We start from the raw sequence: 27,442 nt of genomic DNA, 5'->3' as shown, positions 1-27,442 counted from the left end.
CTTCTGCTATGCGCTGATTCCAGCAGACCCGCCTGCTCGGTGCAGTCATCTGAGAGTGATAGTGTATGAGAGACAGTGTGTGAGAGAGTGAGTGTGTGTGAGAGAGAGAGCTCCAGCATTAGGGCCGAACACTGAGGTGTCAGCGCATCCGGACACAGGACAGCCATGGCCCTTCTCGATCTAGCCCTGCAAGGCTTCTCCATCTTCGGCTTCGGCTTGTTCATCGTGCTCTGGCTCATGCACCTCGTGTCCATCATCTACGTGTAAGTGACTGCGGCATCATTGATTGGAAAGAGACCATCAAACGCTTCCTTTATTTTTAGCGACGCTGATCGCTAGCTTGCAGCGTAGACAGTTTCGGGAGCGTTGAAAGAGTGTCGCGGCGCGTTGCGTCGCTGCGTTCAGTGCAGATGGGGTCTGGCTAACAGGGGTTTCCTCTTCGGCTCGTCGCGGTTTAACTGCTAATGCGTTAAAAAAGCATATTTATAACTATCTAAATGTTCATTTCGCTAGCACAGTTGGCGTTGGATACATTCATATTAATAATATGTCAATCATACACAAATTAGCCTCCGGCTAGTCTCACATTAATCTCATTTCTTATCGCTAGCGATGATAGTTAGCATAGCTAACGTACTGCGCACTGTTCCTGTTCATTTATTCGGTACTTTACAAAGTCTAATTGGTTTTTAAATCACTCGGGGAGTTCTTTTCTCAGGGGGCTTTTATTAATTGTCTGTGGTGGGAATCAAAGCTACTTCAATTAGCTTCTCCAGAAACCGGCTTTCAAGGATTCAATTGAATATGTTTATATATTATAATGGTTTTGTTTGGGTAACGTAAGTCTGTCGTTCACCAGCACGTTTGTTTACCTTTGATAAAACCTAGTTTTCACTGAAGTTAACCAATGTTGTTCATGGTTTATAACGTATCACCTCCAATGTATTACCCAGTATCATATTTAATTACCTAGTATCGTATCTATTATATCAGGTTGGGATACATGTTTTAACATCTTTCAGTAATCAGGTTTTTATCTATCTATCTGTCTATACACACACACACACACATATATATGTATATATATATATATATATATATATATATATGTACGTGTGTGTGTGTGTGTGTATATATGATAAATTCAGTCAAGTGTGGGTGATCTCCTGACTGGTAGTGTATATCATATGATACTTGGTCTATAGTGAACTGGACATTGTTAACTAGGGAACTGTGGTTTGGGAGTTTCCTCCATCTGCTACAGTGTGTCATGTGAGTTGTCTTGGTTTCTATCACGCTCTGTTTCTACTACAGAAAACACACACTTCTGATCAGAGTTAGACTGATCTTAGAGGCTCTGTTTGTTCGTGTCCGTCTTACAGGATTGTTTTGGGGCATTTGCAAACTCCCAAATGATGTGTTGGTATGCATCCGCTAATGCAAAAACGGCCAGGGTTCGGGAGAAGGTCTCCGCGGGTCATGCGACTCATTCAAACAAGCAGACGTCAGCTCCCATTGTACACTCATTATCACACGTTGAGAAATGCTTGTGACGTAAAGTAATATTTTTATTCCCTCTTCTGCTCATGAGCTTTTGTGTTGCCTTTCACTTTTCCCTTTAAACATGCTCCAGGTTGTAAGATGGATAAGTCAGTTCTTAGAACCAAAACCATCCTAGCAAGTCATCAAGCATGTGTTGGAAACTTGACTGAACATCCACTTTTATATAGATTCTGCTCTGAAAAGATGACCGTGACAAGGTTTTTTTATCGGTGTCTACTTTTTTTATGCTTCATTATGGTCTTGCTGTGACCACACAATGGCACGCAGCTGGTGAGACTCTGTGAGTCATTCCTGAGGTCACTCACATCCATCTGTTGTGAAACAGGAATGAAAGCACTGAATGTCATGATCAGGCTGTACCCTGAGGTCAACTGCTTTCTTTGTAACAGATAGCAGTTCACTTGTTGAGCAGCGTTTTGTTGCCCCTCGAGACCTGATGGTATCTTTTTATGAGTCGACAATGATCCGTTATTAGTATTTTCCTTCATATGTTTAGAATCAAAGGTATTTTAAAGACCTGTTATGCCCCTTTTTACAAAATTTAATATAAGTGTCAGGTGTCCCCAGAATGTGTCTTTGTTTATGCTTTGCTTGAACGTTTACCATGGTTTTTAGAAGAACTGCTACACCGTGGCTGACGGCGCAGTGAGTGGAAACTTGCAGATTAATGGGAAGTAATATTATAATATGAATAATCACGAGGAGCAAACCCTTTTTCACACCTGAAACTCCACAGAATGTTAATTAAATGGGAGTCTTTTATATGACGCTTTTGTATATTGTTTATCTGGTTGGGTAATTCTTCAACGGCAGCGTCAGCAGAGACGTTAAGATGAAGAAATACAGGTTGGGTGATGTAACCGAGATTCTTAGAGTCCCGAGTACACCTAGTTTCAGGAACCAGGTGTGAAGCCTGTCCTGTGGGAACCTCACCTGCCGTGTTTCCTGGTTCCTCAGCTCTGATTGTCACTCTTGTGGTATGTGACGTCTGACCCGGTGTGATAGGATCGGTTTAGTAAAATGTCTTTGTCATCCTCTTTGCATAAAGTGGGAAAGTTGCGCATGTCTTCATGGCTTCATCATGAAGGATTGCCACAAAGGGAAAGTACTGGTGTTTCAGAGAGTTTGGCCAGTTTTTTTAAAACCTGATTTTCACTTATTGGTTCACAACAACCAGATATGAGTCCTTTAGAGGAAGTAGATGTTCGACTACGTGAGAACATTTGAATGACATTTTGCTGGCATAATGTCCACTGTCTGTTGTAAGTAGTGATGTACAAAGACACATTTTTTACCAAATTGGCATGGGGAAATCTTTCGCCCTAATGCAAATTACCCTATTATTGTGGACTCCTATTAAAATAACTGGATTTTGTCCAAAAGAAATGTGTCCAAACACAGGGAAATGTGCCAGCAACTTAAATCTCTGGAGTTTGATTTGTCATTGTATCCTCTTGATAACAAGATCTCTTTTCCCTGCATAGTTTAGATTTGTTCTTGCCAGTATTACGGCATTTTCACTAACATGACCACAAAAAAATACAAATATACAAAAATATAAAAAATACTTTTTATATCAAACATGCTGATTTTCTTATGACTTTGCAAACATTACGTGCCTCCCACATACAAATCTCATTTTTTGTATCTAGGAAATAATGCATTGTTTTTGAAGTCATGTTTTCGCCTTGGGCCATCCGTGTACCATAAGTAAGCAAAGGGAATTGCATTTCCGATGGTTCATTAGAATTTAGTCATTGCTATTTAAGGAATTTGGTCCTTAGTGGATGTTTTGAGCACGTGGTATGGCGTTGCTTCCCATTGCGCTAATGGTATGAGGCGGCGAGGTGAGGTCGTGTTGCCCCCCATTATTTAACGGACACCTCACATGAACTGATGATGAGCTGCTCCAAGAGCTTTCAGAAATTACCTCCATGACTCATGTGTGGAGCTGAGTAAACATTACACACACAGGAATTGAAGGCCTTTCCTTTACAAACATATTACATGTGATATGTTTTGTATGGCATCAAAAAGGGGCTAGTCAGTTTTTGTATTATTGATGGTAAAAAAAGATGAAATTAATTGGTGGTAAATTATCCTGCACTTATTCACTGTGTTAATAAATTAATTATTAATGACTGTATGAATATATTCACACAAAACAAATGACTTTTCAGGGCAAAATACCATAAATAGGTGTAATGTTTAAAAATAATGTTTTAGTTACGGATTATGCAGTCGCAGCAGTCTAATAGCAAATGTTCCAGTATTTTAATGCACCAAAGCGGAAAATGGATTTGAAAATTCCACATTTGCATATGATTATATATTCACACAGCTCCTGTACTTCTCTTTGTTAAAAATGCAATGATTGTTATTTGTCTGGGATAGTGAAAAGGCAACATAAAGTTAAGAATGCAATACATTTCTCACTTGAGAAAAATTATTACTAGTTGCATTCAAACAAAACATCAAGTAAGTTACTTTATCAAAAAGCAGATGGCAATTATTCCTAAAAACATATGACCCGATAACCGCATAAGAAGAACATTTTTATTAGCTTTAACAAATATCGGTTAAACCGATTATTGGTCTTTAATTTATGTATAATACAACTTTATGCTTGTAAAATGTTTTGAGACAACCGTGATGTACAGGTGCGGTAATCGTTTGATGCTGATATTTACAATATATGACCAATAAATATAGCTTTATTATGGACTAATAGAAATGACCATTTAACTCTTCTTTCTTAGTGCTCAGTCTTTGCATTAGATAAAGCTTAGATTGTTGTTTGACATTCACAAGAAAGTGGCAACAGTGATGTTTTAGCAGTCTAGATAGACAAACTTATCTCTCGTAATCAAACGTGCTCAGACAGCTAAATCTTTCTTCCAGCTTTTAATGGCTATTGCTGTCTTGGAAGCTTCTGTGCTTGTTTTGTAGAGTGCTGGCAAGTGTGTCAGGAACGACTCCAGACCCTTAAGACAGGAACAGATAGGAAGTGCACAAGTGGAGTTCCCGAGAAGAGCAAGGTGCTAGAATTCCTGATCAAACTGCTCCAATTTACAAATGCCTCTATAAACACTGGCACGCTTAATTCTGCATTACCTGGGCCATTATTAATGTGAACTGTTCTTAGAAATACTTTGAATAGGTTTTTTGAAATAGTTTTGTGACATCAAGAATGCTCTTTACTTCCTGAAACTGAGCCAAAGAGCTTCTCGTAACATAATATCTGAGTTCAGTGGACTTTTAAGAGCTATAAATATAATAAAAGTCACCCACCTGGCCCTATAGACTTTGAGCAATGTGAGACTTCCTTCTTTAGTCAAAGTATGACAAGTGTGTGAAACTGCCGAAAATCTTTAATACTTGGGAAACTAAACCAGTTGGATCACCTCCCTTGTTGCGGGCTATCAGCTGCCAGACAAACTGCAAACAAACAGTTGATCGATGTTTGAAATAATACACCGTCCCACTGCAGGCTTATGTGCTGCAGTCTTCATTTGGTTACTGCAGGTTGCTTGCAAATAGAGTAACTAGGATTTTACTCAATGTGTGCAACATAGTCCTGGTTCCTGTTGTAGTGTAATTAACTTGAATGTTTTTAACTGCATCCCAGTGTTTCTCGTTGTAAATGATAATAAAAGCAAAAACACTGATTAATAAAATGAGATAAAATACAAAAAGGAGGATATTTAGTTATTGCTAGTTACTTGCAATAGGTAACTCGTGTTACTTGTAATGTGTTAACCCCATTGAAATGCATAATGTAATCTAAAAACATTCCTTCACTCTCTTTTCAGCCGTCTGCATCTCAACAAGAAGACCACAGAAAAAGTGCCGTACAGCAAACTGGCTGGTGTGTCGCTGCTGAAGCCCCTCAAGGGTGTGGACCCCAATCTCATAACCAATCTGGAGACATTTTTTGAGCTGGACTATCCCAAGGTACCATCCTCTAAAGTCTTTGACCTTGCTGTTGCTCGTGCTGCTGATTCAGGATGCTGGTTAAAGAAAAGTTGTTATTATTATAAGCATTGCTATTATGTGTTCTCGAAAAACCCTTAAGTACAAAACTTCAGGGCATAACTCATCTAGACCAGTATTTGCAAAGAACAGAAATGATGTGCGACTTTAGGAGAGGTGTGCTATTATCTTCCATGCAATCAAACAGGTGAACAAATTCAAGTGTAGACGTCAAATTTAATTGTTTTTTTTTTAAAACAATAGACAGTAGAGTTAAATATTGTCATTTAAGTTTCATACTTTAGTTGGCTTTTAAAGTGCTCAAGAGTTTGCTGAAGCTTCTTCAGCAAAGTGTGGATTTACTTCACCAATATTACAATCAACAGCAGAGACGCATCATATAAAACATATAATCATCTCTCCCCTATTGTAGTTTACTAACAAAGTGACAGCGCCAACTACTGGCCTGGCGTACGTACTAGTGTTTTTGGCCGTTTTCGCGGATATATGTAAATGGGAATCGTTTTGAAAACGTTGTCGTTAATACATGGAACTTTTCCGGTTTTGACTACACCGTTTTCGTGTTAAAGTAGCCTTAATTGCTAGCTCTTAGCTCTTAGCTCTTAAAAGACATAAACATACTGTCGAATTAGATCAAATGTCTTTCATAAGCTGGACTAAAATGCACTGCCCTACTTTATAGGTTACAAATATTTCATAAATGTGGTAAAATACTGTGCTCCGATTCACAACTTTTGCAACTGTGCATGGGTGTACTTGCTTGGTGGCAAATTTGTCACTTCCTGCGTCACATCTGCACTTCTTTTTTTGCTTGTGGCTAGAGTCAGACAGCGTTGCTGGGTTGTTTTAAGAGGCTGAATTATAGCAGACCACCAACATAGAAAGCAGGAGATGATAAAACCAGAAGTAAAGCTGCTTTGCTTTTATGTAAATAAAGTTTATGTTCGCAGTTTACAGTATATTCCGAAAGGACATTCTTAAGGCACTGACTGGAGAATCTTATCGGCTATTTGAATAGATGTTCAAATTTTCCTGGCAAATGTATCCAAAGCCATCCCAAATATTTGGCCTGAGAATTTTGAAAGGTAAAACTGTACATTCAAGAAACTAAATCTGGATTTTAGCATTTTGGCTTCATTTCAGGATCATTTACCCACAAGTATTCATCTCTGCAATGGCATTTTTATCATATGACAAATTTTCAGTGTTTAAAAGTTTAGGTTCTGTGCAGTTGTGTAATTTTTCGGAAATAAGACTCTTATGCTCACCAAGGCTGGATTTGTTTGAAAAAATATACATTGAAAAACATTGAAATATTATTACAATTAAAAATAGCGGTTTTCCATGTGAAAATATTGTAAAATGTAAATTATTGCTGTGATGAATCAGAATTTTCAGCATCATTCTCACTTCAGTGTTGGGCGTCACATAATCCTTCTAATAAAGCTGATTTACTGATCAAAAAACAATAAAAACAAAATGAGACTGTACATTCTAAATAGGCTTAATTTTCTTTAAATCAAATTAATAGTCATTTTGGGGGGAAATAAGATCTAGATATGTTCCTCATGAGATTCACCCATCAGGATTTGCTAAAGGTGGCAATTGTGTTCAACACGTAATGAAGAGGTGACAGTAGACGTGATGGAAACATGTACGGTGCGTCCCCTGATAATACATACTTATCTTTGTTGCTGAGCACTGCCACCATCTAATTGCAGTGTTTCTAGTTTGCATTGTGACTTAAGCACAAAGCTTTTGATCAAATCACTGATGCTTTTCCAGGTGTGGCTGCTCTGTGAAATAACCCATTTTGCGCTCTGTCGTAAGACATCTGTCAGAGCTCCTAAATTAAAAATGTATAATATTAAATTGCCCTATCAGTAAGGCCCTCCCCTCGAATGCAGTTGAGCCAATGGCAGTTGAGTATCAGTTGCATGGGGAGTGGAACTCGGACATCTTTAGGTTTCAGCGCCATAGAAACATTGGAAGATCTGAAGCTTGCATTGGTTTTATGGGGTTTATGCTTCATAAAATGGAAAACCGATGTGCCTGTGGTACTTGTAACCATGATTCCAGGTATCCTGAGGGAATAGGCAATGGAATTTATTTTATTCTACTTCTAAACCCAAACAAAATGGAGCAAAATGTCCGTAAGCATTCAACTCCAATCCCAATGAAGACAAAAACGTTTGTTTTCTGGTTTTCGTACTCTAATTAAGTATCTTGTGCTTTAGCAAGGTATCTCTGGCTAAAAGTAGCTGGCGTTAAAGTTCTGGGAATGTTTTCTCATTCATTTTGTCAATGCATTAAAAGAATTGTAATAAAAATAAGGGTAAAAAAATTCTAAACCAACTCTGAAGGAAATTGTTCAAATCTTTACGGAGTATTTAAAAAGTACATTGCAAATTATGTAACTTTGTGAGCTTGGTTTTCTGGGTCAGTTTTTAACGTATTTTTATATTGTTCCTTTATTGTATTACAGTAAAAATGCTAGACATTACTATAAATTCTACCATAAATCCTTGCACTTGGATTCCCTGGGTCAGTTTTGGGGGCTTTTTAAAATTTTTATATCTAAATTTTTATCCCAGTGAACATATAGTTTGCTAACTAGCTGACTTAACTAGCTAAACATGGTCTAGCTTACTTGTGCTAGTTTGCAAAAACTCACATGACTCTTCTCATTCTGCTCTCTCATTACCATTTAAAATGCGACTCCTCTGATTGGTGGATTACACTTTGGGATTATGGGTAGTGTAGTATTTTACAGAAAACTTTGCAATTGAACTACAAAATTCTATTTTTATTTATTTTTTGCAATCCGCCTCAAAGAATATTCTTCTGCACAAAAAGTATAAATATAAATCCAGTTCCAGTCATTTTTTTTTTTTTGTCAATCAACTTCTGCATTATTTTTACATGAATACTTGCAGCAACCTAAGCGATGATTCATTGTTTCCTGTGATCTTCAGAGTAATCTGTAGACTTTCGCAGTGAGTCACCAGCGAATGAAGGTTGAGGTTTCTGTAGTTCATTCCACCGATCAAAGTTTAATGCAGACTCTAGTATGGATGGAGGCGGATAAACCTCCGCTGCTCTTCCTGTGGGATTCGAGATGACGGGGTGCATTCAGAAGTGAAGCTCTGCAGATGGGACATTCTGCTCCATTTTCTGTCACACAGCTGTTTGAGCAGCACAGATGTTGATTCCTCCTCCAGCTGCTGCTCCTTGTAGGTTTGCAGTCAGAGAAGTGTCTCCCCTCTTTAGGAGCATGCTTTGTGAATTTTCAAGTGAACGACAGGAGGAGAGGGTTCTTTTATAAAGCCTCTGCTTTGAAGGAATCCGTTCTAATCATCTAGATCTAGAAAATTTCTCTTTTAAATCATTCATCTTAACCAGTCTCCAAACCAAGCATTTCCTGTCTGCACTGAACGTGAAACTACTACGACGCCACACAATCACAACGGACAACTAAATTATTCCTTATCTTTGTTCCTGGAGTTCCAGACAGTCTGTATGTTTCTCAGTGACACGCAATGATTGATTTAGCTGCAACACTCTTAGGAACTTTTCCCCTTATTTTAGCCAAATTAGAATTGGGATGCATCTTATTTTTGGTACCATATTGATTTTCAGACGATATTTATTGATATTGCACAATGTTGGATGTTTGTGCATGCTCATTTCCCCTATTTTTACATTTAGATGATGACAGAAGGAAATCTAACGTAACCTTAACGTGAATCTTTATAAAAACTATTCATATCTGTATTTCACACTGTACATTGTAGTACGTTTTTTAAACAATTGATTTAAGTTTTGTTTTAATTCAAATTTGTTGATACAAAAAAATAAATATTTATAAAATATTAAGTATAGCTGTACCATGAAAAAATTATTTTGGAAAAAAACAAAATCGCTTGTTAGTATCAAGTGTTATTACTAAAATTAATCTTGTAGGATACCGACCTTATACATGTAAGCTTTTTGTATTTTTATTTATTGTTTATTAAAGTAGATTTCCGAATAGCTATTTATTTGTAAAGTGAAATATCTCTTCTCGACTACACAAGCCAATCGTGCATCAACATTTTGGGACGAGTTTTCTATGCGGACATTTTTCCCATTTCTTTAATTCAGGCCTAATCGGATCAAAACAAGTGTAAATGCATCTTTAATTTCTCTTAAGAGACATTAAATAGCTTCCCTCTTTTAAGCAGATGGCATAAAGCGTTTGCCATATGCAAGAGGAAGTCTAATTTTCAGCAAGTTCTAGCTTTATTAAAAATGTTTCATGTCCAACTGAATCGTTCCAAGGCTCTCAGATTCAAGTGCATGGGGAATAAAAATGAAAAATAATGAATTGCTTTCAATAGATATGCCAACAGCAAGAGTCTCTTCCGTCACAGCATGTTTATTCCTGACTTAATTTCTGGGTATTGCAGGCGTTCCATTGAAGTGCAATTTGCATATTTATTTTTGACTTCTGTGGATGATGGATTTGTCAAGACACCTACTCTGAGTTTTAGTTCACTGTCGGAACACGTCAGCATCTCTAGGGCAGAAGTTCATCTTTTACAGCGTGCATTCATTGTTTTATGTCTTTTTAACTGTAGGTCAAGCACCACCATCACTCAGTCTTAACTTTTTTCACTAAAATAACTTAATTCAACTTTTTTTCTCAGTGTAATTGCAAATGCATAAAAAAAATCAAACATCAACATAGGGCTGGGCGATATGGAGCAAAAAATATATCTCGATATATTTTGCTATATCTCGATATACGATATATATCTCGATATCTTTACAGGAAAAATAACCCCCAAAAAACTACTGCAAAAACAAATATGGCAAATATTACATGTTAAGGGGCCTATGAAACATTTTATTTTTTTCTTCACCATATGTTTTATTGTTACCTAATTCTGTGTGCATAAATGCATAAAAACAACTTAATTAGTTAAAAACAATTCTTAAAATAGCCTTATGTGAAATGTTTTTTTCCCTTCAGAAATTCTGTGTATTTACATTTTACTGATTATCAAATGAAGGCATAAAACATTCATTTAATTTATCTTTTAATTATTTAAAGGGGATTTACTATTAAAAATAAAACATGGGAGAAATGTTGTGTGATTATTCCTTATAAAATTATGTTCGTTTCATTTTAATAGTAGTAGTAGTGGGCTATCTACATTCTGCTGTACAATAGTAATAGATTTCTGTCAAATACTTTTATTTTGACGGGTTTACCTTTACAGTTCTGTGTATGTGATACCACAGTCTATGATGTGATATGAGCTAGTCTTACTCAAATCAAACGGTCAGATGCTCATGAAGTGACTCTCAGTGCAGTTCTGGAGATGTTCCTCATGTGTTCACGTCTTTATTTAGAGAGAGGAAAGACAATGAAATCAGCGCGAGCGTTATGCGAGCTTCCGTGTTTAATGAATGAAGACGCGCTTCTGCTCCATTCGTTGACACAGACACGCAGAACATGCAGGATTCATATTTAAATAGACTTTTCCGGGTTAATATTTGCAGATATTAGTCCATTTCGCGATTTGATGTAAGTGCAAAAAAAAATTTGACCAATTCCGTGACATTCCGCGTTAAACTGTAAATTCCATTTTTATGACTGGATTCCGCGATTCCGTCCGCGTTTCATTGGGCCCTACAGTAGACATGCCTGCCGTTCGCCCTACGCCTTAAAACTGAAGTATCTCCATATAATGGAGCCAGTTGTCTTTTTTTTTTTTTTGACTAGTTCTCTACACGCGAGGTGAGAGGGGACAAAAGCAAGGAGGCGGGGGGCGAGCACAGCACAGGGAAGGCAAACAAGCAAAGTGGCGGAATCAGAATATAAACAATATATCGATATATACGATATGTCAAAATCCATATCGTGTTTAAAAAATATCTCGATATATTTTAAATATCGAGATATCGCCCACCCCTACATCAACACATAAAATAAAATGATTACTGTTCCACAACTGTTTGTTACAAGTATTTATTATTATCTGATTTTAAGCATTTTCTTGTATCTTAGGCCCACTGAGAATCAGAATAAAACTGTAGATTTATTTATTAATTTAGTAAGTTGGACATCAGCCATATACAGTTAACCCTTTTGTTAAAAAAATATTTTGGCTGCTTATAGCTTTCAGCTACCAATATGAGTGTATTACTCTTAGTTCAGATGAACATGTATATGTTTGTTCAAGTTTTTGCCTAAGTTGTAAAGGTTGTATCGCAGTGACCGGTCCAAATCAACCTCAAAGTGACTCTGTGGTTTAGAGAGAAAAATGATTTGAATATTAGTACATGTCCCGATCAGCCCAGGCTCCCAGGAATGTTAAATGACGCACAAAACACCGTGGAATGTGATCTGGATTGGGATGTCACGAGGGCCAGATGTTCAGCTGTTAAGAGTTGTCCAGATTGATCACATTCAAAACCTGTCTTCAGTGTTAACTTCACAAAATCACACCCTCAACAATGCTAAATGTACACCTTAAGCCGTCATTTTAACAATGTCTCGGAATGCCGATTTGTCCGGGTGTTAACCTCTGATTAAATCACTTCCGGCTTTCATGCTTATGTGCTGATTAATTCCTTCTGCGTTTACGTTTTAAATAAACACACAGTTGATTTGAGCAGTGGTGTCAGTTTGCATGGCAGTACTCAGAATTACTGTGTCATGGTAGTTGGTTTGTTTGGTCTCTGTGTTCTGTTGAAAGACACACCTAACCCTCAGTACATTGTTGACTTGGTATGTCACTCCCCGTTTGGCATCAGCTGCGCTACAGCTTCCTTCGAAAGCAGGAAGTGATAGTGTTTTTTGGCAATTAGGGTTCCTGGGATAGATGCCCGGACCTCTAAATTAGTAATGCTGGGAGGGACAGCTGCTCTGGGGTTTTGAAAGCGAGTAACACTGATTATAACAGACAGTGGAGGTCAGGAAAAATGACTTTAGGTGACCCGTGCCTTTTATGGTTTACTTTAATAACATTGGTCTTCCGTCTTTTAAATACCACTTTTTTGTTGGTAATAAGACCGAGCTCACCAAAGTATATGAGAGTTATGTGATTGCAGTGTGATCTGATGACCAAACTTTAGTTATGGCAATGTTGTGGCAATCGGAAACTGAAATTTGTTGCCACAATGCAACGTTGTGACCTTTTTCATTTCAGTAATTTTGGCATTGTATAGTGTTGATGTGGATGGATAGTTTTGTGTTAATTATTATTTATTTTTTAATCTATGGGTGGACATGCATTAGTTTAAACTTGTCCTCATTTGCCCGAACTAATTTAAAGGCCATTTCAACAGAAGTGCACGAGCAGACCAATTAGGTATAATTAATTCAGTTCATTTATTTAGAAAAGCACCAAGATACACACAAATGTAACCCAAAGCCTTCATTGAAATATTAAATATTAAATAATTATATTAGAAGATCAGCAAACACAACAAGACCAAACTTTAGGCGTGTAACCTGTAGTCCTTTCATTGTAACTATGTGACCATGTCGGTCAGTAATTGCAACATGGCAAATATTAATGGTCACACCTCTCGCTATTAACAAACCATTAACTCTTGACTTTTGCCTTAGTAAACTCCTTATTTGCTTCTTATTAATAGTCAGTTTGGTAGGATTATGGATGTAGAATATGGTCATGCAAAATATGTGCTTTGTAAGTACTAATAAACAGCCAATATGCTACAAATAAATAAAGCAACTAGTTAATAGTGAGAATTAGTCCCTAAACTAAAGTGTTAGAGGGTTCATCACATCCCCATTTTCCACAAGTTAAAATGATTCTTTAGGGTCTTAATGAATAGTCTAAATTTCTTAATGGTGATGTAAAACTGTCAAAAACAGCTCTATATTCACAGCAAGCCGTTATGGTGCATTTGCCTTTAAATGCTAATGAGCTCTGCTGACCCCGCCCATTTCTTCTGTGGGGTGACTGCAGTTCTCTGAGAGACTCAGTCACATTCCTTGTGAAACTTGCTAACTAGCACATTATTAGTAAAGCCGATTTGCAAAGTTAAAAATAACTTATTCTCACTTCTGGAGGTAAAGCTGGATTTATTATCGAGCACTTCTCTCTAGCTGTTTTCGACACACAAATGGAACGAGATCTAAGATGAATGTTGCACTCTTGGATTTCCCCTTGCTTTCTATTTCCCCTCTCCCTGACGCCAGTATTCATCTGAGTCTTATTATTTCTTAACCTCATGTTTAGTCTCCCTCATTTGGGACGGGTTGATCTCAGCGCTCCTGATTTCTAGTGCTGGATGTAGATTGGAGGGGTTGCTCACGGATATGTTTATAAATGATTGAATGAGAGACTCCCAGTCTTTCAGCGCAGCACTATTACCCCGCTCGGGGTTACTGTTGCATACCCACATCTCTGAGAGCACAGAAAAGTCCCTTTGTCCTCCAGCTCCTGTGTCCCGGGCCATAGCCATGGCAGCATGGTGGCTGGAGGGGGACGTCTGTCTCTTGTCAGAGCGCAGGCCTGTTCTTTCTCACTCTGGTCCTGGTGCGACTCCAAGCCTCAGACCGTCTTCCCTGAAAGCTTTTGTTTATGTGGCCTGCCACGCTTTCTTTGTCGAGAGCTAGACGTTCAGTGCTGTCTGCTCAGATCAATAGAAATCCTGACGCTTTATAGGGGACATATTCAGCTCCGTGATACATGTTTTATTTCTTCAGTTATATTTTTGGCAGATGCTGTTTGCACCCCAGTGTTACTATTTTGGGTGTTTCATTAGTCTATTCTTTTTAGATTATGGACTAAATAGTGAACATATGGGAAAGTTGTGCCACTTATTTTTTTTATGAATTTGTCCTCTGGTTGAGGAGAAATTATGAAATGAGAATGAAGCATCTGTAATTAATGGCTTAAAAGTATTAGTTATACCAATAGTTTTATATAAATGTTGCTATTTAATGTCACTTATTTTATATGTTCAAGAGTCACACCATATGACGTTTTTAAGACCGCCTGAAGTAACCTTGCCATGTCAATTTATCTCATACCTCTAGAGATTTTGATCAGTTTTTGACACACGGTCTCTACACGTGCATCACATGATTGATTTAGAGGACGAAAGTTTCTCACATTTTTTTCATGTTTTAACTGCTTCACGGCATGTTTTTCTTTAAAAAAAACTAATCTTCAAACCACTTATCAGTTTTTCATTTCATAAAGAGTTTGTTTTTAATGAGCCTTTTTATTGTTAATGGCAAGATAGTTGATGTCATACCTCAAAAATATCTGAATTAAAAAATATTCATATTCATTAACACTTTCATCATATAAAAGGTTTATTTAAGTTGTATGTGCAATGAGAAGCATTTGTGTCATCTGGTGAAATATGTGAACAATGTACAGTGTAAATATTATATTATTATTAAATAAAATGTATCATAATATTGTTATATGTGTGTGTGTGTGTGTATATGACAAAACTTAAAAAACAACAAAAAAAGATGTGTTCTGATTGGCCAACCTCTTTGCTCTGTGTGTACTGATGCCATTATTTGGCCGGTTTGATCTCCTCACCGCAGTATTGAGCTTGTGTTGCTCTGTGGGTTACTGAATAGCATCTTGGAAACAGCGTTTCTGAACTGTGTTTCTCTATGTGTGCCATAATAACTCGAGTTGCTCAAAATTGTTTCTGCCTTTTCCCACAGTTTGAAATTCTGCTGTGCGTCCAAGACCATGACGATCCAGCCATTGATGTTTGCAAAAAGCTGTTGGGCAAATATCCGAATGTTGACGCCAGGTTATTCATAGGTAAGCATTTGATGATCATCTCACTCTCTCCATGTCAAATGGAGCCAGTAATACAGAAAGCTCAGGCAGTGTTGTGCTGAGGAGCATCTCTCGTCCCTCGTGGCTTCCGCTGTCTTTGACAGTTTTGTTAGTCGTGTGCAGGGAAATGGCAGGGTCTCTGAAGAGCTGCGTGTGCGCCACAACTCCGCTGTGTATATGCACATGTAGCTCTTGGAGTGGATATTGATTCTTGCTCAGTAGGAACAGCTGGTGACTGGAACGGGTGTCTCTCTGGGGTCCTGTTATCCGTCCTAGAGATGTCATCCGCTGCTTTGTTTCAAGCTGAAGCCATGTTAGAAAACATGTAACGTCTGCGAGTTTGTGTTGCTTTAAACATCTCTGACATCTAAACATCTCTGTGCTTGGTGAACTGCATTAGTGCTCTCAGAGGCCCTGCGTCATATGATCTTCAGCAGTTCAGTCCACAAATAAACCTCACATCCATAAGAGCATTTAAAGAGAAGCTGCCTTATTGATAGATGATGCTAGACCGGTTACTATTAATGTAATTGTTTGATCATTCTAATCTTGCTTTTTTTTTTAATTGTATTATTATGATTATATTTTTAAATTTGACTTCTATCAATGTGCATTGTAACATAAAGTCAGATTCTTTAATCAAATATACTGCATTAATCTAAAATATAATCTTCATTTTTATGATTATTATTATTAATAATTATAATTCTTATTATCTTGAAATATGACTTCTATCAATGTGCATTATAATTTCAAATCAAAATAATAATACTACTATGACTTCTGCCAATGTGTATTTTGAATTTCCAGTCATATTTTTTTTATTGCAATTTGACGTGGATCGGTATAATCATAATTCAGGTTCACGTTTGCATATTTTCCTTTTTGGCTAATATGATTGTTATTTCATTAACTAAAAATATTCAAATTGTTTTTGTTCATTGAAATAAGTAGAAGTAATAGTGTGCATTTAACCAAGTACATTGTATGTATTTCTAACTGCGTATGAAAAGTAATTCTAGTTAATCACTCTTGGCAATGTTGTTGATTTCGCAGAATGTTCTAGGCCTCAGAAAGAGGAAAAGAAACTAGTAGTCGGCGATGCTTATTAAGGCCATTTTCATAAAAGGCAAGATGTATATGATCGATATCGCTCATTTGCATTTGAGACCTGACTTCAGCTCTGAACACACAGTGTTTTTGTTCTGAAGTAGTTTATAAGAAGTAACTTCATCTTTGACTTCTCCTTTCTCTCGCTCTAGCATCTTTGATCCAAGTTTTACTTCCTCTTTTGTTTAGAGGCTCACTTGAATACTTCGACTTAGACTTTCACAGGTTTTTTATTCAACTCAGATACTTGGTATTAGGGCTGCACGATGTGTCGTTTAAGCATCGATATCGCGATGTACGAATCCGCGATTGTCACATAGCAGGATGTGCGATGTAGGCTGTCGTAGTTGATCCGTTATTCATTAACTGTACGGGCAGCTGCACCTTTCCGAATATGATTCGCGGATTAATTGAACAGCATTTTTTAACATAGTTAATGCACTGTGAAGTAACATTACCAAACAATGAACAGCTGTGTTTTTATAAACTAAGATAAACAAAGATTAAAAAATATAGTAACAAAAGTATTGCTCATGGTAAGTTCATGTTAGTTTGTTAAAATTCAAACCATATCCTAAAGTTACAAACAAATAATTTACTCCAATTTAAATAATACTCTGTTTAAATCATTTAAAATGAGAATGTAAGTGTGCTCACGCCATTTTTGTTTGTAAGAAAAAATTAGATTAGATTTCATATCGCAATATATATCGCAGAAAAATAAAATGTCGCAATGTCCTTTTTTCCCAATATCGTGCAGCCCTACTTGGTATTTTTATCCACTTTGTATTTTTAATAGTTTGAATACCCTTTTGGATACAGTGCTCATTTTTATTAATATTAGATGGGCACAATCCATCATAAATGGATTGCTTTTAAAATTATATTAACTGAGGATTTTCTATATTTGCAGCTGGTTATGATACTTCCAAGTTATTTTTTGTAGTTTCATTTTTCAATATTTTTCTTAATACATTTGCATATTAAACCAACTCCACCGTCTGGCTTGAATTTGGATTCTGCATCAAATAATAAGGTTGGAAATGTTGCCTTGGCTATTATCTGAAATATAATATGCTGAAGTACTAAACATAACTAGTAAAAATGACAATCACATACAACTGAAAATACATCTATTTCAAAATATGAATAACTAATTTAATACTATATGAGTAATTTGGCTTCTGATTTGTAGATGAGAACATGGCAGAACTGATCTAGACCTGGGATGGGGGTTTTATTAAAAATTGCATAGAAATAATCATAATTTTATTACTATTGTGGACTGGATATCAGTCAGCTTCCATAGAATGAAGTCTCCGTTATAAGACAAAAAAAAGAGAGATATTTTTATATTTCAGATGTTTTCTAATATGCTTTAATATCCGGAAATATTATTATTCATGTCATTCTACCCTGGAGACCTCTGTAACTGACAAAAAATTAACACAGTTAAATTTCTTTCAAAATGGACGGATTTTATGATGCTACAATCTAATCATTTACAGCCCTAATGGTAGTTGCTGACATTTTTTTTCCTCTTTATCTTGTTCTAGGGGGTAAGAAAGTTGGTATCAATCCAAAAATAAATAACCTCATGCCAGCTTATGAAGGGGCAAGGTACGAACTCGTCTGGATCTGTGACAGCGGCATTCGAGGTGAGCTTGACCTCATTATCATCCAAAACTGAGCGTTTCAAACAGACTATCAAACCTCAGTGTTTCAGTGAATACCGTAGTTTATTATTGCTTTCTTCTTGTGAAATTGACTGTGATCTTCTATCTACAGTGAAGCCAGACACTCTCACTGATATGGCTAATCAGATGACGGAGAAGGTGGGACTGGTTCACGGTCTTCCTTACGTGGCAGACAGACAAGGATTTGCCGCCACGTTGGAGCAGGTCAGCAGCCTTCACTAGTGACCTTCTGAATTCTGTGCCGGGACAGTGTTGGTCGTCCTGATTTGGCTCTAGAAAGCTTGTGAACACTTCATTGCTATCATGTATCAGAAGAAGTGCTGTTGTTTCCCGTCACACTGCAATAAGACTGATAAGTTGTGGTTTTGTTGCTAGTGGACACTTGAAATGGGACACCATATGTTGTAGTTCCTCTGAACTTTAAAGCTCTTTTGCCAAATCAGTATGAAATTAAAATTCATTAACAGCTGACAATATTGATTTATTTATGATGTTTTTGTAAGCTCGAAGTAAAACCTAATCACTCAAGGTCTCTCAATCAAATAAAGTTGTGATGGATGAGTTATAGACGTTACAAAAACAGACTAAGAATGTTAAATTGACCGCTCTGCTAATAAATAATCACATGTAATGCGATTGTTAATGCGTCAGATCTTCCGAGATGAATTGTGTGGAGTATAAACACTGTCCTACATGGCGTCCTGCAGGTTTATTTTGGAACCTCACATCCTCGTTCCTACATCTCGGCCAATGTCACGGGAATCAAGTGTGTCACGGGGATGTCGTGTCTCATGAGGAAGGAGATCCTGGACCAAGCTGGGGGGCTGATTGCGTTTGCTCAGTACATCGCTGAAGATTACTTCATGGCCAAGGCCATCGCAGACAGGTTTGAAAATGGCTTTTTGGGTTACTTTTTTTTTCATTGTCTTTAAAAGAAAGAAATAAACTGTAATTCTGTTCTTCACTCAGCCTCATGAAGATCAAAAATCAAGACTTTCTTTCTTCTGTGAAACGAAAGGAGATGTTTAGCAGAATGTTCACGCTGCTCTTTTCCACACAATGAAAGTGAAGGCAATCAAGCTGCAGCGATTAGTGTTTTGATATCACTGATACACTATGACAGCTTTTGTTAATATTTTTTATTTTATTTTATCATTTGAAGTTTTAACAATATTAGTCATTTTTAGTTTTTTAATGCCTATAGTTTGTATTAATATTATTTATGATATTTAGGCTATTTTATTTTAGCGCTTCACCTAAACTAAACAACATTTAAAAATGATGCTTATATATATATATATATATATATTTTCTTTAATTTAATAATAATTTATTTATATATATATTTTTTTGCTTTAACATTTATTTTTTTCAAATAACATTTTTTATGGTTTTAGTCTTCGTTTAATTATAACAACACTGCCAACAGTTTCAAAAACAATAAATGTGTCATAAAAGTGGTCTATACAAATTGTGCGTTATATTCAAGGTATTCAATAGCTTTGTGTGACTAACGCAATTTTTTTTTTTATTTCAGCTAATCGTGTGAAATCTAATTAGCTTCCGTGTATATTCAGTTATAAGACTTAAAGGTTTTTAATGAATAGCTTTTTCGGTTTTGATCTTTTCCTTATCGAATCATTTGAAGTCATAGATTAGCACAAATTTAATATGTCTGGTTTCCGTATGCTTTTATTGTGTGGAGAAGATCATCTCAAGGTCATATGGGTCATTTGTTTTGAATGAGAATATTCCTGTAACGTGTGTTCAGAATCGTTTCTCTCAGACTCAGATGTCCTTTATTTGCCAGTGTAGTGATGTGGTGCTTCTCTTGCAGGGGATGGAAATTTTCCATGGCAACGCAGGTAGCCATGCAGAATTCTGGCTCGTACTCCATTGCACAATTCCAGTCTCGCATGATCAGGTACGGTTGTTCAATCAGCTTTTTATGTCTGCTAGTGAAACCAATCTGTTGTCCTGATGGGGCCACCTCTGGCGCAGTGAAGGGACTGGGTTATTTTTGTTGCTGTTCGCAATTTTCTGATAGCGTTGCTGATGGATTCATGTCTTTTTAAATAGCATCGTAATACAGAGCATATCTTGAATAGATTTTGCTATCTAACTATAACACATGATGTTGTTTTTGTGGCTTAAGATGGTACTAGTTCCCATTTTGTGGTGCAAAAAAACAGCTGCGCTCATCTCATTTTCATCTGCTCTTGCTAGATGGGCCAAACTGAGAATCAACATGCTGCCGGCCACCGTCATCGAGCCCATCTCTGAGTGCTTTGTGGCCAGTCTTATCATCGGCTGGGCCGCCCACCATGTGTTTCGCTGGGACATCATGGTGTTTTTCCTGTGCCATTGCCTGGCCTGGTTCATTTCGGATTACATCCAGCTGAGAGGAGTACAGGTGAGAGTAAAATTCACACTTTATTTAAAGGTCTAATTCTCACTATTAACAAGGCATTAACTGTGGATTTTGATTCTGAGGGTGCTTCCACACCTGTAGAATGATTGCTTTGTTTCCGAAACGGGTATTAAAATTATTACAATGTTGCTTTTTATGTTTGGTGTGGTTCGGTTTCACACGGCAATGTTTCTAGACGGTCCAAAATGGTTAATACAAGTCACGTGCGAGTAAACTGTTCTCTCATTGGTCAAAGTTCCACGGTTTATTTTACAGACTTCCGCTCATAGCTGTCATCCATCAAGATGGGACGACAACAGCGTTGAGGGCGTATTGTTGATTTATTTTATTTTTTTTGTATAGCTGTCGTTATATTAATTTATCATTTTGTACAGGAGTCCAGGATTTGGCGGGAAAATGTTAAACTGCACCTACTATGAAGAGCAATAAGACGGCATTATTAAATGAAAAGGCGTACTTTGATTTTAAATGGAGAAGATGTGCTCACCCACAGACATCGTCTACTGTTTTTCATCCAACTTATGAAATTACCCAGCATACATTGTGATATAGCCTGGTTCATTGGTCTGATTTGACTGCTTTCTCACTACAACTGAACCGCTCAAGAGTTTGTTTTATTAATCGAGCCCAGACCACCTCGTTCAGGCGATCTCGGACAGATTGTTTTGGCGCGGATCCAAGCGTGATTGAAATCCAATCCCAACCTCATTCTACTCCGAAATAAAACATTTCTTGTTTGGCATCCAATCAACTTAAAATGGTTTACATTTTCAACTCTTTCAAACAAAAGTTAACCAGAGTTCTTCAAAGTAGGCCTGCACGATAAAGCGAATCGAAGTCGCGATTAAGCAGAAGCTGTGTTTGTCATGCGTATCTTTCAGTGAAGCACGATTTACTGATCAGTAGTAAATCTCCATCCGAAGGCCAGACTCTCGACTGACGTTATGAATTGAGTTTGGAGGAAAAACATGTTATTACCGTATTTTCCGGACTATAAGTCGGACTGTTTCTCATAGTTTGGCCGGTCCTGCGACTTCTAGTCAGCTGCGACTTATCAAAATTAATTTGACATGAACCAAGAGAAATAAACCAAGAGAAAACATTACCATCTCCAGCTGCCAGAGGGCGCTCTATGCTGCTCATTGCTCCTGTAGTCTACACTGAAGACATAGAGCGCCCTCTCGTGGCTGTAGACGGTAATGTTTTCTCTTGGTTCTAAATAAATGCGACTTATAGTCCAGTGCGACTTATATATGTTTTTTTTTCCTCATCATGACGTATGGGCTGATGCGACTTATACTTGGTGCGACTTATAGTCCGAAAAATACAGTACATGTGGTGTTTTCACATGCTTTCAGATGGATCAGCATTTACTACACAGAGCCGTAGTTCACCGAGAAGCTACGCAAACAGCTTTCATTATCACAAACGATTTATTCAATTTTCATAATCGCATTTGCTTAATCATGCATCCCTACATAGCCATTTTATATTGAATTGCAACATTTGCCAGTTCTTCATATAATTCTCCTTTTTTCCTCAAAGGGCGGCCCTCCATCCTTCTCCAAGCTGGACTACGCAGTTGCTTGGTTCATCAGGGAGTCCATGACAATTCAGATTTTCCTGTCCGCTCTTTGGGACCCCACCATCAGCTGGAGAGCGGGACGTTACCGATTGCGTTGCGGAGGTACGGCAGAGGAAATCCTGGATGTTTAAACGGCACCGTGTGCCTGGGACTATGCACTGGTGTGAACATGGACACAGAACTGAGAAGATGTGGACGCAGGTGGACAAACGAACTGCAACTTTTTTTTCGTTTTGGGTTTTATTCCAACTTCTGATAGTTTTTAACCTGCGACTTATATAGATTATTTATGTCCTTGGTGCTTTTTTTGTTTTCCTGTGCGGTCTCTTGACAATTGAGACCTCGTTCTAGATGAGCCAAAAGTTATGAAGAAGAGACCTTGTGTGGAAACTATGTCTGGTGAGGAGGCGGCACTTCAGCGGGCATCAGTAGCCCTGATTAAAAACCAGTTTAAATGTAACTCTTTTATTTTTAAAGGTCCCTGCAACATGTTTAGTGGTGGTTGAAGAACTCTGTATTTTGTGACATATCCATTTTATAATGAGTTGGATTTACAGTTTTTAACGATAATAGTTGGGTAAAGAATGACTGAAGCCTGTTAAAATGGCACTGGCGCATGAATGGATCACTTGCTTGTCACAGTGTTGCTCTCAACATACAGCACTCTTGCCATATTTGATACATTTTTGGACTTTTGGATGCTCGAAACGGATCCACTCAGGTCCATTTTATGTTTACTGGACAGAGCAATATCTTCGGTAGAGGTTATACATTGGGAATTGTGGCATACTTTTGAAGACTCTTGTACAGTCTTTGCAGTATTCGAGCACGAGGTTTACTCCTTAACATGCTATCTGCAGATTTAATCGCATATCTTATGAAATTTAGTGCCATTTGAAGAGCAAGCGGTTTTGTTGTTATAAATTGGACATCTTTGACGCTTTTCTTCAAGGTCTTTATCTTCCCGTGCTTCGTTTCTCCGCAGTAGTTGCTCTCGTACCAGGACCAGGGTTTGCTCAAACACATTTCCTGCCCTGCTGCTGTTTGTTTGAGAAGCTGTCAGTATTTTCTTGACGTTTGACTGGATATAAATTGTCCAAACATTTCATCCGATGCCATTTCAGTTAGCCCTTAAACCAAATTCTCTTGATGTCAAGAGTTTGAGAAGTTAAAGTGTACTCATTTTTTTTGAGTTGAAACAATTTGGCAGGAGTGGGTGTGTGTTCAATTTTATAGAAACATTTGATGCATTTCAAAATATGAAAATCGCACTCTACTCGTCTCCATTAACATAAATACTCTTACAGTCAAACAGTGTTCACGAAACAATTGACATTCTTCTCCACCCCCCCCCCCTTTTTTTTTTACATGATTGTATCTTAAGGAACTGCTTGTTTTTTGTTTCGTACTGCCAGCACTTTGTTGTTAAACTGCTCTTTCTGCATTTTCCTCATTTCTTGACTCTTGTGGCGATGCGTTCATAAATCATGCCGCTGATGGAGAAGAACCCATGCCAGCACTGGCAGTATTGTTTAACAGATAATCTACTCATTCTCACCTGGAACTGTTCAGGCCTTGGTTGTTATTTTCAAACCATAATAATAATAATATATGATTCTGAAAAAAAACCCTGTTGGCTTGAGCCGTGTGCATGTGTCTTCATATTCCATCAGCTGCCATTTAGGAAGTACTAAACACTGTTTTAGCCCAGTGCCAACCCTCCATTGTTTGTGTGTTTGTTCTGGTGTTGGTTTATTATTTCTAATTTGAATACACCTGATTTTGTTCTGCTGAACGCTTTGGGCTGACTATTGGAAATAAACTGTGTTTTGTGCATGAGGCCACGGAATGAATGCCATTTGTTCATAACATGGCAATTGAAGTATTAACAGTTGGGGATCAATCAATTAGCAATAATCAAAGGCATTATTAGTTTTACTCTTTTCAGGCTGTGAAACAAAAGCAAGCTTCCAAACCCATTTCTGTGTCCATTTGTGGTATAATATACATTTCAGATTTTGTTGACCGTTACACATTGATCATACCTCAGTGGGCCTCATTCATGAAACACGAACAGAGTTTTTGTGAAATCATTCAAAAAAAAAAAAAAAAACATTCTTACAGAATTAATTTGTGAAACCATTTCATTTAATAATTGGTAAATCAGTAAATTGGAATTGTTTTTTTTACAAATTATTCAATTGAAGGCAACAATTATTCATTGTTGTGTCAGTTTATGCAAACATTATTCCAACAATTCTTTAGTAAACTTGCATTGAATTTAATAATTTAATAAATTCTTGCATAATATAGATTGAATAATTAGTTAAAACCATTCTTGCGTAAGTGATCGCGTTGAATTCTGTGCTACAATTATATAATAATGGTTTCGCGTTAAGTTATTCCTTAAGAATGCTTTCATGAATGACTCAGAAATTCATTCTGCTTTTGAATAAGGTCCGATGTGATGTAGTTCTGCACCACTGATAAAACTGAATGTACCTTCGCATGAACATGTGACTAACGTTTTTTCATCGTCTTATCGGTAACGTCTGAAACCCCACGGTAGAAACTTTAGGGAATGGGAAAGCTGGCATTTTCTGCACCTGTTGCTCTCTTTGACTTTCAGCCGTATCTGCTTATGATATATTTAAATATATGTGAAATGTTGTGTCAAAAAGAAACTTCACCTCATTTACGAAAAGTCTGCGATGCACTGTAAATTTCCCGTTTAGACTTTTCCCCATCTTCGTGTGGCTGTGAGAGAATGCTGCTGGATGCGTGTTTGCAGAAATATTGCCTTTGTTTTTTTCTTTTTTTTTTAAGTCAATTCTGAAAGGATTGTATTATCGTAACGTTTTGTGGGGAACTGGACTTTTTTTTTCGTAAGTGTACAGTTGTATGTTTGTCGCATTTACATGTTTTGTGAAGGACTGGTGACCCGTATGAGAAAATGTGCGTTAACAAGTAATACAGAATGGTTGAGACAATTTGGTAGTGAGCTTCATAGATGGTCCAAAATATCTCGAGACAAAGCCAGTTTGAGTTAAGTGTCATGTGCTATTACTTTACTGTTTATCTTTCTTTACTACAGCCATGAACTTAAAGCGACAGAGAGAAACTACTACAACATGTTTACCATACGGTCATCAGTCAGCGTAGAAAAAAAAAAAAAGTCTAGTTGTGATCCACCGCTTTTATTTTATGTGCTGTAAAGTTAACAAAAAGTATGAAAAATACTACATTTGTTTTAAAAGAATATGTACAGTTTATTTATGAAGTTTGGTTGAAATCCATTAAATACACTGCTTCCTAAGGCTTAATTTATCAAGTTGTACATTTATATTTGTTAAAGAGATTAGTTAGTTTTTTCTGCAGTGTAAAAGTATGGTTGGACAGACTTTGGCTTTTGAACTTTTGTGTTATTTTGTAGATGTTGTGTACTGTACTCTCGAAGCTGAATGCGTAATCCACAGCTGGAAACTGTGTCATTACAGATAAATTAAAGCTTTATCAAGCAATATAAGAAGTGCGTTTCCTCGTCTCAGTCTGTTGTGTGTGTGATCCTCATTGTTATGTCTAGAGTAGTTTTAGTAGTTCGTGGTTCGCTGCATTAGCGGTACAATAGCTTTCAAAAGCAATGGAGGTCAGTTCCCTGGCCCTCTTGTCTGACTTCCTGTGTGTTTGAGTTTCTGTGCCACAATTCATTCCCCACATCACATGTCTGAAACTGTAAAATGCTAAATCATCCACAGGATCTAGGCATGACTGTTACTTGGTATATCATTTTGAAGTTCAAATACATTTATTTTTTTTTTTTTGGACACTGATCAACAATAATGTAGGTGCTAAAAACCCTGACCTTCAAAATGATGCGTTTGGTGTCGATTCACTGTTGTTAAAGCTGGGCAAACTGTAGTCCATGATTACAGATTATATGATGAAAACTGTAGTTAGTAACGTAAACTAGGTATTCTGACTTTGAGAGAGAATTTCTATTTTTGATATCAACATCATAAAATGCATTATTAAGGGTCAGTGGATATGATGATCATGATAACTGTTTAGTAACTTATAATTGTTTCATGGTCTAATTGCTTGAAGTGCTAAATGGTATGATACATAGTAGGATTTTTTTTACAAGAGAAAAACGAATAGGCTCATATGTAATCGTACTCCATAAATGTAATCTGATTATGAGCAATTTAATATGTTATATCCTCTAATTATTAGAAGTTGATTTTTGGAAACTTTTTGCAACTTTGGCTAGCAAGCGACCAGCTAGTAACCACCAAAAACAAAATTTGGTGAGCAGAAGAACATTATTGATTTGAAACAGAAATGTATTTACAACAATTACTTAAAGTCTTTACTCTCACTTTTGATCAATTTTCATGCACCCTTGTATAATAATTAATTTCGGTCAAGAAAAGCTGACCCCAAGCTTTTGAATGGCATGTATGAATCAGTTTCTGTTAGAAGGTATAACTCACACGTTCAGAATTGTGAATGCACTTAAACTCAATGCGTCCATAATATTGATTTGGACTCTGTTGACTCATTGTGTGGATGAAACGGTTCAAAATATCTCCTTTTGTGTTCAGCAGAAGAACAATGTATGAAGGTAAGTAACTCTTTATGTTCAGAACAGTGCAGTGGTGTGTTTTAATGGGAAAATGCTTGGTATTTGGCTAGTATTTTCTATTGCAAAATTTCCTCACTTTATTTGATGTCATTGCTTCTGATCAATCTGATGTCAGCCCAGTAGTTTCGCTGCGTATCTGTGTAAATAATGGCGTCACAGCAGTGCAAATAAAGGCTGAGGGATGTGAGTGTGCTGGCGGTCAGCGCTCTGTTTCACTAATAACACAAGCACTACCACCATCTGCTCTCCCAGTCCTCACTCAGTGTTTCACAACGATTTCTAAATATTATCCTGAAGCCCGAGCTGAAGTTTATGAAGTGCACGTCTGACTGTTGTGTCTCTTTGTGTAATCTGCTGCATTATCAGCTCTGTGTTTTTGCCTGCAGGATGCCTGTCAGTGCTTATCTCATAGCAGCCCATTATTAGGGGAACAGGGCATGGATGGAGATCAGGCGCCATAAGAAGAACTCATTGTTACTTTCTATAGGTTTTCAACATGTTAGAGTCGCTTTTAAAAAGTTGACTGTACAGAGTTATGCGTGTTTAAATATTCATTCTGATGCATTATTTATTGCATATTACCAT

The 27,442-nt window shown here is 37.1% G+C and overlaps 1 protein-coding gene across 1 annotated transcript; it reads left to right on the top strand.

The window, feature by feature from the left end:
* Positions 1–12: 12 nt before the first annotated feature.
* Positions 13–25,741, top strand: LOC127966256 (ceramide glucosyltransferase). The gene is made up of 9 exons (XM_052567129.1): positions 13–263; positions 5,376–5,517; positions 15,269–15,371; positions 18,056–18,157; positions 18,288–18,400; positions 18,904–19,082; positions 20,034–20,120; positions 20,423–20,609; positions 22,173–25,741. The coding sequence occupies exons 1-9, from the start codon at positions 166–168 to the stop codon at positions 22,341–22,343; spliced, it is 1,182 nt and encodes a 393-aa protein (XP_052423089.1). The 5' UTR covers positions 13–165; the 3' UTR covers positions 22,344–25,741.
* Positions 25,742–27,442: the final 1,701 nt, after the last annotated feature.

This window comes from Carassius gibelio, chromosome B10, assembly GCF_023724105.1.
Source record: "Carassius gibelio isolate Cgi1373 ecotype wild population from Czech Republic chromosome B10, carGib1.2-hapl.c, whole genome shotgun sequence".
NCBI classification, from domain to species: Eukaryota; Metazoa; Chordata; class Actinopteri; order Cypriniformes; family Cyprinidae; genus Carassius; species Carassius gibelio.
Note: the sequence above shows the minus strand (reverse complement) of the source record. Positions and strands in the feature narration are given on the sequence as shown.

Bases quoted from the DNA above. Each gene is read 5' to 3' on its own strand.
- LOC127966256 (XM_052567129.1), top strand. From the start codon at position 166: ATGGCCCTTCTCGATCTAGCCCTGCAAGGCTTCTCCATCTTCGGCTTC. The intron at 18,401-18,903 runs GTCAGCAGCCTT...GGCGTCCTGCAG, and splicing joins TTGCCGCCACGTTGGAGCAG to GTTTATTTTGGAACCTCACA. The intron at 19,083-20,033 runs GTTTGAAAATGG...CTTCTCTTGCAG, and splicing joins GCCAAGGCCATCGCAGACAG to GGGATGGAAATTTTCCATGG.